The sequence below is a fragment of the Hippocampus guttulatus genome, chromosome 19 (genome assembly GCF_054856545.1).
Source record: "Hippocampus guttulatus isolate MCC_2025c chromosome 19, RoL_Hgut_1.0, whole genome shotgun sequence".
Classification (NCBI taxonomy): Eukaryota; Metazoa; Chordata; class Actinopteri; order Syngnathiformes; family Syngnathidae; genus Hippocampus; species Hippocampus guttulatus.
This window is the reverse complement of record NC_141279.1, coordinates 5,526,585-5,539,807: the sequence shown is the minus strand read 5'-3', so window position 1 is coordinate 5,539,807 and position 13,223 is coordinate 5,526,585. Positions and strand designations below refer to the sequence as shown.

The window sequence follows — 13,223 nt, the reverse complement described above, 5'->3', positions numbered from 1 at the left end:
CTGGACACTTTCATTTTTCCTTCACATGTTGGCACTGGACACTTTCATTTTTCCTTCACATTCAGCTTCTCTGTTATATACATTTAAAAGCATTAAAATTCACTGTCAGTCAATAGCCGAATGGTAAACGATCGGGAGTCCCTCCTGGTGAACTCAAGTTCGAGCCGGGGTGTTGGCACTAATTACTCAATTTTCCCTTAACATATTCACCTTTTCTCTTATATACATGTAAAAGCTGCGCATATCACTGTCAGTCTATAGCCGAATGGAATACGACTGGAGATCCTGCCTGTTGAACGCAAGTTCGAGACCGGGTGTTGACAATAATAGTCTTTTTTCCACCTTCACATTCACTTTTTCTGTTATATACACGTAAAGCGCCAGGATTCACTGTCAGTCAATAGCCCAATGCTATACGTGCTGGAGTCCCAATTGGTGAACACAGGTTCGAGCCCGGTCTTCTGATAAACTTTTAAATATTTTTTCTTCCCCGGAAGTGACGTCATCAACGGATACCTATTTAAACGGCGACGACGAGGCAATCATTCTTTCTCACCTTCGACAGCCTCCGCTCGTCCACATGCTGCTCCTGCTCAGCACGCCTGTCCACAAGATCACGCAGAACCCCAACAAGGTGACTTTTTACTCTTTAATCGCTTCTTAAAACACTCACATTGAGTGGAAAGCAGCACTGTAAACGTGCTCGCACCTGGCAAACATGCAAAGCAAAAATGTTTGCTCGAGCATTGCCATTAACGTCTCCCGCGACCTGACTGTGCAACGAACGCTTTTTTCCCCCCACAACTTCCTAGGAAAGCTACGTTCGCCGAGAAGGTAAGTCGACAAAACTCCTTTCTAAATTCACAATCAAACAGAATTAATATGCTTGTGTGCATACTAATTGTGTCATTTCTGTTCACAGGTTCAAATCACGTCTAAAATGGGACACTTGCTGTGTGTTCCAATATGGAATTTAAATTGTGAACCATTTGGAGCAAGCCCAACTAATTTGTCTCCTTTCTGTCCACAGGCTTTGCCTTTTCTACAGAATGGCCAAATTGACTGCAACAAGGTAAAACTGCCGCATTTGAATACATATCAGACAAAATCCCAATGTGTCGATTCTCATTTCTGTCTCCGCAGGCTCACCTCTACAAAATGGCCGCCATCCTGTGGCGTTTGGGTCTTCCAAATATCTGGGTGCCCAGCCACACGCTTGGAAGGTTTGAATATTTAAGAGTCAAGAGCTAACGTTACCGTGTCTTTCAGGCCACCGTGCTGTCGAAGAGGCGTCCAGCTCTGCTCTTCACAAGTGAAGCCAACTCTTTTATAGATGTGCACATGTGCGAGTACTCGTAATTACATCAGCACGTGATTGAGCACAGGTGTCAAATCCAGAAATTTGAAAAAAGTTTGGTTGAACCGCAGGACCTCCGACTCGACCAGCTCCTGAAAGCTGGTTGAGTAGGCGCACCTGTGGCTCTCGCACACAGAGACAAATGATCAGATAAGCTGTCCGGCTTCCGCCGGCCTTGCTGATGATCTGATCATATGAATCTGGTGTTGCACCAGGGGGAAAGGGCGGGAGAGTGGCCCAAGACGTGCATGTTTGTCCTGCTTTCATCCACCAGGTGGTGCTGAAGAACCAGGCAACGCGTTGTGAGGTCGAGTCGTCCTCGAGGCTGTCGCGAAATTCCAATCCAAGTCCTGGAACTGTTGGTTGGAGGCGGTGCTGGTGCAGACCCTCGGGAAACGTGGCATCACGATCCACCTGATATCATGCACGCCAACGGGTGACTGAAGCTACACCCAAAAAAAGCATTGCACATTGAATTTTCAAGCACACTCACCTGCTTTTTCTTTCATTCAGCATGCAGTGCAGCTTCCAGTCAGATCCTCCGCCTGCTGGGCAAAGAGACAAATGCGACAAGCTTGTGTCTGCTCCATTTTCAACGTTGCCGTTCAAAGGTACGAAAAAGGACTTGACAGGTCTCGTTTGTGACATTGGCAGGTTTGACCACCTTGGATGAGTCACTGGACCAGTAGCAGCTTGGCCTGTTGGTGCTGATCATGCTGGACCAAGTGTTGCAGCAAAAGATTCCAGTGAATCAATCAGTTGAAAAATGAAGAGCTCGTGCGGCAGCAGCTTCGAGTAACATGGAACTGCATTTTGGTTTAATTGGTGTCTACTCACCTGTACTTTGTCATCCAGATGAAGCCGGTGGAGTATGGGGCGAAATGTGACCGTCATCTGCTGGTAAGAAGGCTCATTTCAACAAGCATGTTCTCCGCAGAGTTGAAGACTATTTTATTCTTCCCCTCCTCTTCAGGCAGCAGTGAACATGCACACGGCTTCCTGCACAAAAGACCCAACAACTTGTCTCTCTCGCTGGTAAGTTTCATGCCGAAAACATCTTTGTCTGCACAAGACATTGACTTGCGTGTAACTCACGGATGTTTTTCCTCTTAGATCAACGCACCTGTCCGACGTTCTTCTCACGAGCCGACCACTTTGCCACCCAGCGACAAGCAGACTGTCATCCAACTTGCAACTTTTTCCTCTGCTTTGTGATTGTCTGTTCTGCAAAAGAAATAAAGCTTGATTACAAAGAACACTTCAACTCTCAACTTCATTCCTAAACATATCACAAATATAACTTAAAACATTAAAAAATAAAAACTTAATGTTTCTAAACTTTTTTTCTAAAAATTTTTTTCAAAATTTTTTTCCCCCGGGGCAGAAAAATTGAGGAAAGTGGGTGTGGCATAGCTGCAATGGCGGCTCATGATTGGCTGATGGCTGTGGAAGTGGGTGGAGCATGGCAATAACATGCTGTGATTGGTGGAAACGAGGGTGCGGTTATGCAAATGAGGTCCGCCCTGATTGGCTGGGGCTTTATGGGGCGTGGATATGCAAACTATGAGCAATCTGATTGGTCGAGAACTGGAAAGTGGGCGCGGTTATGCAAATCGCCGCGTTCTGATTGGTTATGCAAATTTATGTAAATGAAGGCCTCCCCGTGATTGGTGGATTCCAAATTGGGTGTGGTTTGGGCGAGCTTTGCAGGAAATTTTCTAAGTCCCACTTGAGTTTTGAGGCGAGAGCTGCACTTCGGTCGCACCAGACAGTCTTTTCACTGTTCCCGTCGGTTTCGCATGACCCAAAAGCTCAATTCTTGGAGTTTCGAGTCATGTGGAGACCAACGGGACAGCAGTGTTACACTTGTGGCCATACGAGTGACTGATGTGCAACTCTCTCCTCAAGACTTGAGTCTTCAGCTGCAGTGACCACTCAGCATGAAAGGCTTTGAGTGAGTTGAGGATGGACTTAGTCATGGAAGGCAAAGACTCCGATTCAAGTTCAACAATTTATTGGACAGAAAAGCGAACAGGACAATGTCAAAGCATTTTACCAGTCACTGTTTGTGTGGGCCAGTGCAAGTTGCGCCAACACAAACACTGACGACAGGCCCGAGATTGGAGCAGCTTAAGTCTTGCATGTGCTTGACCAGCTCATGTGTGATGTCACATCTCATGACACACCAAGGGAGACATGAGCACGTCCGACTTCTCTCACTCAGACAAAAACTAAGTGCCGTGTACTCCACAACATCATGATCACAATCTTCTGGGAAGTGCTTGATGATCTTCGGGTTGTCAATGAGCAGTTGACAATGTTGTGCAGTACACGGCGCAGAAGTTTAAGTTGAGTGAGAGACAGGCGGGCGTACTCACCTCCACCTTGTGGTGCGACGTGACATCAGACATCAGCTCTCCAAGCACACAACAAGGCTCAATACTCACATGTGTTCAAATGCAGGTTGGGCTCCCTTCAGCATGTCCTCCGAGTCTGTCGGCTGCACCTTTGGCTCAGTCGACTCTTCGATCTAGTCAGGTAGAAAGAAAAACAAAAGTGGGAAGTCATACTCTTCTGTCCCCCCCACCCATAAATAAAAAAACCCGATTTTTTTGGTAGGTTTTTGTTATGATTTGTGTTATTCTTCACAGAATAAGTGGCAGACCTTCACTTCTAACACGTCCATTTCCAAATCTGCCCGCTCGCGGCTTTCTCTCCACACCTCATGTACATTGAGCAACCTCCTTTCAATCAACTGCTCAACTACTGAAAAGACTTAACGTCGTTCAACCGTCCACTAAAGTTCCCGTAAATTGGAGACAGCAACACTGCCCCCTCCTCGCGGACGAAAACGGGATCTCAAAATCATGAGAAATGCTCACACCACAAAGAGAAACACGTGAAAATACTGAATGGACACTGAAATGACGTGTCTGTTTGTGGACATTATCAACACGTATTTTATGTAACCGAGTATTTATTTTATGAATACCACAAATATATTTCGAAAAACAATTGCAAAAAAGTCACGGATGCATTTGTGGGAATCGTTTTGAGACAAATCTGCCTTCATATGAGAACTGGCCCCCTTTGTTGTGTTTTTACGATAACTTCAATGGTTTAGTAACAATCAACAAATTAGAGGAGGGACGTACCGTAATGATGCTCCGAGATGGTCTGCATCAATACATTCACATATAATTCGTTAAAATGTTAAAATTACTCACCGTGAGCGCGGCTTGGAGTCTGCGGAAAAACTTGCTCGCTGAACCGGATGTGGTACCCTTCTTGTTATTGTCCTAGTTCTACTTCTTGGTAGGATGGATCTCCATGGTCTATATCGCCCTCTGCTGTCCAGGAAGCCACAAAGGCATTTTGCAAGCAATCAGAATCGGAATCAAATTCACCGTATTGGTCAAGAATGCAAAAGCACAAAAGGAATTGATCCCCGCCCCTCCCAGTTACGACTCGTCCAGAGCAATATATACAGAACAACAAAGACCAATATACTTGACCCCCCCCCCCCCCTCCCTCCCGACAAAGGTGGGTGTATTTTTTGGTGGGACGACACTTGTAAAGTTGAGGGCCAATTCAGTCGCAGGTTTGTCGTTCCTAATGTGCGCCAGTTGACGGCGCCCGTACGTTTCGTGAAGACTTTTTGTTGTGTTGTTGTTTGGTTTGTTTGAAGCGTCAACACTTTCGACGACGGGCGCAAGCCTCCCGCGAGTTTGCAGTCGAATTTTACAATGATTCTTCCTGCTGTTAGCTGACATTGTAAAATCGAAATCGGGTTGATTGTTTCCTCTTGCCAATGGCGAGCCCTCTGCTGGAGTTTGAGACTGAAATGTTTGTGAGACTGTCCGGCTGTGACGGGCTGGGAATTGACCGTATTGTGCTGCAGTTCATGCGGGTGTACTCGGAGCAAGGAGGCTACGACACGACCAGCGAGGCGACGACATGACCAGCTCCGAACACCTCCCCTCCCTTCCAGCAGCTCAACACCACCACGACATTTTGAGTATATTCAGAAAAAGATAGCCTGCGGTCATTTTATACAATACATCAGCGCTTTCATAACAGCTGTCATCAAGCGGTTGACAGAATTTTGGCAAATGATCATGTGCCGGACGGTCAGGACGTCGCCCCCCGCCCGCCGACATTACAAGCCTCTTGTTGACGCATTGTCGTCGTTGGGTAAACTTTGTTTTTGAAGTGGTGGTGGCGTATTGATTTTCGTCGTTCGGTCAACTTTGTTTCGGATGCGGTGGTTGGTGGGGGGCGTATTGATTGGCGTATACTGTATTCCCGAAGACAGCGAATACTTGGAGGGAGTGGGGGATGATTGGGGCCCCGCAGAAAGTTTTCTGCCCAATATGAAATGAAGTTTGATTTCGGCGTGATTCCTTTAGTGTTGCAGGTTGGACCAGCACAGACCAAAACCACCCCGACGAGACTTGGGTCTCAACTATTCCAACGGAGTTGCCCTTTTCAACAAAGCATCTTGAAACAATGAACAAAGTTGGCTTCCATTTTTTGAAGTGTGTGTTTACGAATGTTTTACTTGTGACTGAAGCAGACAAGAAACGTGTGTTTTAATCAAGCACTTTATTCACGATCGCCAATAAAGCAAAGTAACAAAACGACACTGCCTATATCTTTGTGATGTTCGTCTTCAATTTCAAAGCAAGTTGGCTGAGCAAACTCCCTCTCCTGATCTCAGGATGGTATTATGAAGGGAGCGGAGGGGAGAAAGTGGTGAGGTTGAGGGCTTACGGGTGAGGTTCGAGTGCCGTCACAAAGTTGAGGGCCGAAGTTCGGAACACAAGAGGCCACTCACCCACTCACTCTACAAAAGATGCCAACCACCTCAGCTCACGTGTCGGTTTTAACCGATGATTAAATATATTTTTTCGAAATTTCCGTGGCAAAATGGCCCAACGGTCAAAGACGACGCGGAGAAGTCAAGCGACCCGGGTTCGAGCCCCACTGTCTGCTACATTTATAAATTGAGCAAGAATCAAACCCGGGTTACCCGGGGGCCACGTCATGTCCCTGTCCATTCGACCACGCAGATAGTTTTGGTTGCAATTAGGTTGGTCATATTTAGATGATCTAACACTTCAAAACGGTTCAGTATCTGATGGCAATAATTAAACACGTAAAATCGACAGTCACTATTCTCACTCTGTAGCCGAATGGTATACGACTGGATGTCCGGTCTGGTGAAGTTAAGTTCGAGCCCGTGTGTTGACACTAATCTTTTTCCCTTTACATTCACCTTCTCTGTTATATACATGTAAAAGCAGTAGGAAGCACTGTTAGTCTATAGCCGAATGGTTTACGACCGTGAGTCCCGTCCGGTGAACACAAGATCGAGTTCGCGTGATGGCACTAAGCTCTTTAATTTTTTTCACCTTCACGTTCACCTTCTCTGTTATATACATGTAAAAGCAGTGGAAATTACTGCCAATCAATGGCCCAATGGTATAAGACCGTGAGTCCCGCCTGGAGAACTCAAGTTCGAGCCCGTGTGATGGCACTAGGAACCTGCGTTTTTCCTTCACATTCACCACCTATTCTGTTATATACACTTAAAAGCGAGCATAGTCACTGTTAGTCAATAGCCCAATGGTATACGACCGGGAGTCCCAAGTGGTGAACTCAGGTTCGAACCCAGGTCTTCAAATCCTATTTTAAATATTTTTTCTTCCCCGGAAGTGACGTCATCAACGGATACCTATTTAAACGGCGACGACGAGGCAATCATTCTTTCTCACCTTCGACAGCCTCCGCTCGTCCACATGCTGCTCCTGCTCAGCACGCCTGTCCACAAGATCACGCAGAACCCCAACAAGGTGACTTTTTACTCTTTAATCGCTTCTTAAAACACTCACATTGAGTGGAAAGCAGCACTTTAAACGTGCTCGCACCTGGCAAACATGCAAAGCAAAAATGTTTGCTCGAGCATTGCCATTAACGTCTCCCGCGACCTGACTGTGCAACGAACGCTTTTTTCCCCCCCACAACTTCCTAGGAAAGCTACGTTCGCCGAGAAGGTAAGTCGACAAAACTCCTTTCTAAATTCACAATCAAACAGAATTAATATGCTTGTGTGCATACTAATTGTGTCATTTCTGTTCACAGGTTCAAATCACGTCTAAAATGGGACACTTGCTGTGTGTTCCAATATGGAATTTAAATTGTGAACCATTTGGAGCAAGCCCAACTAATTTGTCTCCTTTCTGTCCACAGGCTTTGCCTTTTCTACAGAATGGCCAAATTGACTGCAACAAGGTAAAACTGCCGCATTTGAATACATATCAGACTAAATCCCAAATGTGTCGATTCTCATTTCTGTCTCCGCAGGCTCACCTCGACAAAATGGCCGCCATCCTGTGGCGTTTTGGTCTTCCAAATATCTGGGTGCCCAGCCACACGCTTGGAAGGTTTGAATATGTAAGAGTCAAGAGCTAACGTTACCGTGTCTTTCAGGCCACCGTGCTGTCGAAGAGGCGTCCAGCTCTGCTCTTCACAAGTGAAGCCAACTCTTTTATAGATGTGCACATGTGCGAGTACTCGTAATTACATCAGCACGTGATTGAGCACAGGTGTCAAATCCACAAATTTGAAAAAAGTTTGGTTGAACCGCAGGACCTCCGACTCGACCAGGCGCACCTGTGGCTCTCGCACACAGAGACAAATGATCAGATAAGCTGTCCGGCTTCCGCCGGCCTTGCTGATGATCTGATCATATGAATCTGGTGTTGCACCAGGGGGAAAGGGCGGGAGAGTGGCCCAAGACGTGCATGTTTGTCCTGCTTTCATCCACCAGGTGGTGCTGAAGAACCAGGCAACGCGTTGTGAGGTCGAGTCGTCCTCGAGGCTGTCGCGAAATTCCAATCCAAGTCCTGGAACTGTTGGTTGGAGGCGGTGCTGGTGCAGGCCCTCGGGAAACGTGGCATCACGATCCACCTGATATCATGCACGCCAACGGGTGACTGAAGCTACACCCAAAAAAAGCATTGCACATTGAATTTTCAAGCACACTCACCTGCTTTTTCTTTCATTCAGCATGCAGTGCAGCTTCCAGTCAGATCCTCCGCCTGCTGGGCAAAGAGACAAATGCGACAAGCTTGTGTCTGCTCCATTTTCAACGTTGCCGTTCAAAGGTACGAAAAAGGACTTGACAGGTCTCGTTTGTGACATTGGCAGGTTTGACCACCTTGGATGAGTCACTGGACCAGTAGCAGCTTGGCCTGTTGGTGCTGATCATGCTGGACCAAGTGTTGCAGCAAAAGATTCCAGTGAATCAATCAGTTGAAAAATGAAGAGCTCGTGCGGCAGCAGCTTCGAGTAACATGGAACTGCATTTTGGTTTAATTGGTGTCTACTCACCTGTACTTTGTCATCCAGATGAAGCCGGTGGAGTATGGGGCGAAATGTGACCGTCATCTGCTGGTAAGAAGGCTCATTTCAACAAGCATGTTCTCCGCAGAGTTGAAGACTATTTTATTCTTCCCCTCCTCTTCAGGCAGCAGTGAACATGCACACGGCTTCCTGCACAAAAGACCCAACAACTTGTCTCTCTCGCTGGTAAGTTTCATGCCGAAAACATCTTTGTCTGCACAAGACATTGACTTGCGTGTAACTCACGGATGTTTTTCCTCTTAGATCAACGCACCTGTCCGACGTTCTTCTCACGAGCCGACCACTTTGCCACCCAGCGACAAGCAGACTGTCATCCAACTTGCAACTTTTTCCTCTGCTTTGTGATTGTCTGTTCTGCAAAAGAAATAAAGCTTGATTACAAAGAACACTTCAACTCTCAACTTCATTCCTAAACACATCACAAATATAACTTAAAACATAAAAAAATAAAAACTTAATGTTTCTAAACTTTTTTTCTAAAAAATTTTTTCAGAATTTTTTTTCCGATTTTTTTTTTCAAAATTTTTTTCCCCCGGGGCAGAAAAATTGAGGAAAGTGGGTGTGGCATAGCTGCAATGGCGGCTCATGATTGGCTGATGGCTGTGGAAGTGGGTGGAGCATGGCAATAACATGCTGTGATTGGTGGAAACGAGGGTGCGGTTATGCAAATGAGGTCCGCCCTGATTGGCTGGGGCTTTATGGGGCGTGGATATGCAAACTATGAGCAATCTGATTGGTCGAGAACTGGAAAGTGGGCGCGGTTATGCAAATCGCCGCGTTCTGATTGGTTATGCAAATTTATGTAAATGAAGGCCTCCCCGTGATTGGTGGATTCCAAATTGGGTGTGGTTTGGGCGAGCTTTGCAGGAAATTTTCTAAGTCCCACTTGAGTTTTGAGGCGAGAGCTGCACTTCGGTCGCACCAGACAGTCTTTTCACTGTTCCCGTCGGTTTCGCATGACCCAAAAGCTCAATTCTTGGAGTTTCGAGTCATGTGGAGACCAACGGGACAGCAGTGTTACACTTGTGGCCATACGAGTGACTGATGTGCAACTCTCTCCTCAAGACTTGAGTCTTCAGCTGCAGTGACCACTCAGCATGAAAGGCTTTGAGTGAGTTGAGGATGGACTTAGTCATGGAAGGCAAAGACTCCGATTCAAGTTCAACAATTTATTGGACAGAAAAGCGAACAGGACAATGTCAAAGCATTTTACCAGTCACTGTTTGTGTGGGCCAGTGCAATTTGCGCCAACACAAACACTGACGACGAGCATGTGCTTGACCAGCTCATGCGTGAGGTCACTGACATCTCATGACACACCAAGGGGGACATGAGCACGTCCGACTTCTCTCACTCAGACAAAAACTAAGTGCCGTGTACTCCACAACTACATGATCACACTCTTCTGGTCAACTTTTTAAATGACATTGAAGTGGGCCAGGTTAGTCATATGTATGTAGATATTATATCTATGCACACATAGACACATTTTTAAACTAACTTGGTCAACTTCAAGGTTTAAAAACATATTCCAGAAGTGCTTGATGATGCTCGGGTTGTCTATGTGGAGTTGACACTGTTGTGCAGTACACGAAGCACAAGTTTAAGTTGAGTGAGAGACAGGCGGGCGCACTCACCTCCACCTTGTGGTGCAACGTGACATCAGACATCAGCTCTTCAAGCACACCACACAGCTCAGTACTCACACGTGTCCAAATGCAGGTTGGCGTCCCCTCCGCATGTCCTCCGAGTCTGGCGGCTGCGCCTTTGGCCCAGTAATCTGACTAATCTGGTCAAGCAGAAACAAAAGTGGAAAGTCACGCACTTTCGTCTATAAAAATGTTGTTTCTTTTTAATTTGAGTCATTATTTGTAAAGTGGCAGACTTTTACTTTCAACCCGTCCATTTCCAAACGTGCCCACAGTCGCAATGCATCTGAGCGATCCGCTCATGGCTCTCTCTCCACACCTCAAGTACAATGAGCAACCTCCCTTCAATAGACTGCTTAACTCTTGAAAATACTCAATATCATTCAACCATCCACAAAAGAAAAGCGATTGCGATATGCCTACTTTGTTGCATCGAAGTCGGAAACACAATTCGGCTGTAGCTTGTTTAGCCTTGACACGGGGGACCTTCACATAGTTTGTTTGTTTATTGAACATAAAACATATACAGTAATAATTTGACAGAAAAAAAGGTAAATAAAATACTAAAAAAGTAAGAAATCAGTCTTTATTCAACACACTTATGTTCAAGGGAGTAGGACAAAGTAAAAAAACTTATCTAGTCCTACCCCGTGATGTGTTTATATCAATCAGAAAAGAAAGAAAGTAAGAAGAAAGAAGTCTCCATTAAGGCTCATACTTTACCCTTAACCGTGATATTTTGGTTTGTATCGGGATTATATACTGTACATCCACACCCTGGCACTCTTGTGTCAATTTTCTCTTCTATTCATAATGGATATTTCAATACTTTTCTCGATTTATCATTATATTTAATGTTTAGAATTTATCATTTTAACTCTGATTGATGTAGGTTGTTTGTACTATTTTTTGAATTTGCATTTGAACTCAGCAAGCGATTTACTCATTTTCAGGTCTTTCTCGAAATTATTCCACAGATTAATACCTTTGATAGATACACTTCTTTGCTTGATGTTTGTTCTTGTTTTGAGTTTTTTGAATAAGTTGGTACCTCTTAAATCATAGCTGCTTTCTCGAATTTCGAAAAACTTCAGAATGTTTTTGCAGAGCAGGTTATTGTGTGCTTTGTACATTAATTGGGCAATTTTAAAGTCTACCACGTCATAAAATTTCATCGTATTTAATTTGATAAATAGTGGGTTCCCTATATTTTGATCCATTAATAATTCGAATTGCTTTTTTTGTAGTGTTAGAATAGGGAGTGTGTTTGTTTTGCAAGCATTTCCCCATATTTCCACAGAGTAGGTCATATATGGTAATAATAATGAAGAGTATGATGTGTACAAAGATCTCTTATTTAGCACTTCCTTGGTTTTGTAGAGGATCCCTACGGTTTTGGCTATTTTTCTTTTTACGTTATCGATATGTGGCTTCCAACATAGTTTTGAGTCTATTACTAATCCGAGAAACTTGGTTTCATACGCTCTATCTAAATTGAGTTTACCATCATTTTAGCTTGGTGTTTGATTGGTCTTGTGCCAAAAACAATTAACTTCGATTTTTTTTTCAGGTTAAGTGACAGTTTATTTCTGTCGAACCAGTATTTTAATTTGTTTAATTCGTTTTCTACGGTTGTCAGGAGCTGTTTCAGATTTATTCCAGAACAGTAGAAAGTTGTATCATCGGCAAATGTGCTGCCACATAGAAAAAACCCACTTGAAAAATGTGGGGAAAAACGAGTATATTTGTGGATCTTTTCAACACATATTATTTTAAATTTAGGATTTAGCTTGGGAAAACCACAAATATATTTCGAAAAACAAGTGAAAAAAAGTCACGGGTTCATTTGTGTGAATAGTTTTGAGACAAATCTGCTACCTGATGTGAAGCCATCACACTTCCACTGTTCGACAGCAGCTGTGGTCTGGAAAACATACAAAACAACATTCAAGTCAAACGCTCTTCTCGATTGCCTTTCGATTGACAGGTGAGGTCTCCTTGTTGGCGGCGTGCTAGCTTACTGCCCCCTATGCTTACGTTGCTTTTTACGATAACGTCCCGTGACATAACAACAAAAGGAGGAGCAACGTGTCGCAATTAATTATGCTCCCCAATTGTCTACATCAAAACACTCACAGATAAACGGCGAAGTCCGTTTAAAATGTTAAAATTACTCACCGAGAACAGGGCTTTTGGACAGCAGAAAAACTTCCTCATTAAACCGGATGTGGTCCCGTTCTTGTGCTCGTTGTTATTCTTCTTCTTGGTAAATTGTATGTCCTTGGTCTATATCGCCCCTTACTGTCCGGGAAAGCTGTTGCTGCTTCCCAGTGGTATGAAAGGGTACTACATGATTACATTTTAGGCGACAGACCGCACAGACATACAAATTGGATATTTTACCGCGGCACACTGGCATATAGTTTGAAAAATCTTGCCATAAGTGACCACTCCACGGCAGACACCAATCGTCTCAACAATCATCTTTTTTTAACCTTTTCGTGGTTGATTGCTCATTAACGAGTACATATAAAAATGACGAAATTCACTTGCCAGAATAGCCTAATGATAAAAGGCATCTCGTAGCAGTCAGGTGAAACGAGTTCGTTCCCCACCATTTATAAATTTTGCAAGAATCGAACCCGGGCTTCCTGGACATTCCTCAAAGGCAAAGCTCGTCCCATAAGTGACCTCTCCACGAGAGACACCAACCGCCTCACCAATTCTATTATTTTTTATACCTTCAAAGACGGACTCGTGTTGTTTCATGCCAGTTATGCCACCACCCA

General features: G+C 44.6%; 1 protein-coding gene and 3 long non-coding RNA genes across 26 annotated transcripts; 2 read left to right on the top strand and 2 right to left on the bottom strand.

The window, feature by feature from the left end:
* The first annotated feature begins 515 nt into the window (after nucleotides 1-515).
* Nucleotides 516-2,615, top strand: LOC147189754 (uncharacterized). Of its 8 annotated transcripts, none has more exons than XR_015104157.1 (9): nucleotides 516-634; nucleotides 813-834; nucleotides 923-1,072; nucleotides 1,144-1,200; nucleotides 1,270-1,793; nucleotides 1,871-1,968; nucleotides 2,213-2,257; nucleotides 2,331-2,392; nucleotides 2,471-2,615. It is a non-coding gene; the product is annotated as an uncharacterized LOC147189754 (long non-coding RNA). The 8 variants fall into 8 exon arrangements; XR_015104161.1 differs by having other exon boundaries at nucleotides 1,144-1,223; nucleotides 1,632-1,793; XR_015104155.1 differs by lacking the exon at nucleotides 813-834 and having other exon boundaries at nucleotides 1,031-1,072.
* On the bottom strand, nucleotides 636-4,708 carry LOC147189753 (uncharacterized). Of its 5 annotated transcripts, none has more exons than XR_015104169.1 (7): nucleotides 4,585-4,708; nucleotides 3,805-3,887; nucleotides 2,481-2,581; nucleotides 2,195-2,356; nucleotides 2,022-2,073; nucleotides 1,851-1,905; nucleotides 636-1,771 (listed from the first exon to the last, which is right to left on the bottom strand). It is a non-coding gene; the product is annotated as an uncharacterized LOC147189753 (long non-coding RNA). The 5 variants fall into 5 exon arrangements; XR_015104168.1 differs by having other exon boundaries at nucleotides 1,851-1,902; XR_015104167.1 differs by having other exon boundaries at nucleotides 1,851-2,073.
* Nucleotides 4,709-7,093: 2,385 nt separating this feature from the next.
* Nucleotides 7,094-9,173, top strand: LOC147189752 (uncharacterized). 11 transcript variants are annotated; one of them, XR_015104150.1, is made up of 9 exons: nucleotides 7,094-7,212; nucleotides 7,392-7,413; nucleotides 7,502-7,651; nucleotides 7,724-7,780; nucleotides 7,850-8,351; nucleotides 8,429-8,526; nucleotides 8,771-8,815; nucleotides 8,889-8,950; nucleotides 9,029-9,173. XR_015104150.1 is itself a non-coding variant. In XM_086139209.1 (9 exons), the coding sequence occupies exons 1-5, from the start codon at nucleotides 7,159-7,161 to the stop codon at nucleotides 8,067-8,069; spliced, it is 288 nt and encodes a 95-aa protein (XP_085995335.1). In that variant the 5' UTR covers nucleotides 7,094-7,158; the 3' UTR covers nucleotides 8,070-8,351; nucleotides 8,429-8,526; nucleotides 8,771-8,815; nucleotides 8,889-8,950; nucleotides 9,029-9,173. The 11 variants fall into 11 exon arrangements, 4 of the variants coding, with proteins under 4 accessions (XP_085995335.1, XP_085995334.1, XP_085995333.1 ...); XR_015104154.1 differs by having other exon boundaries at nucleotides 7,724-7,813; nucleotides 8,190-8,351; XM_086139209.1 differs by lacking the exon at nucleotides 7,392-7,413 and having other exon boundaries at nucleotides 7,610-7,651; nucleotides 7,850-7,923; nucleotides 8,009-8,351.
* On the bottom strand, nucleotides 7,214-12,709 carry LOC147189751 (uncharacterized). Of its 2 annotated transcripts, none has more exons than XR_015104164.1 (7): nucleotides 12,613-12,709; nucleotides 12,313-12,358; nucleotides 10,492-10,574; nucleotides 9,039-9,139; nucleotides 8,753-8,914; nucleotides 8,409-8,463; nucleotides 7,214-8,329 (listed from the first exon to the last, which is right to left on the bottom strand). It is a non-coding gene; the product is annotated as an uncharacterized LOC147189751 (long non-coding RNA). The 2 variants fall into 2 exon arrangements; XR_015104163.1 differs by having other exon boundaries at nucleotides 8,409-8,460.
* Between the last annotated feature and the right edge of the window lie 514 nt (nucleotides 12,710-13,223).

Coding starts and splice junctions, on each gene's coding strand:
- LOC147189752 (XM_086139206.1), top strand. CDS start 7,297: ATGCAAAGCAAAAATGTTTGCTCGAGCATTGCCATTAACGTCTCCCGC. Junction 7,652..7,723: donor GCCAAATTGACTGCAACAAG/GTAAAACTGCCG, acceptor CTGTCTCCGCAG/GCTCACCTCGACAAAATGGC. Junction 7,814..8,189: donor CGCTTGGAAGGTTTGAATAT/GTAAGAGTCAAG, acceptor TTCATCCACCAG/GTGGTGCTGAAGAACCAGGC.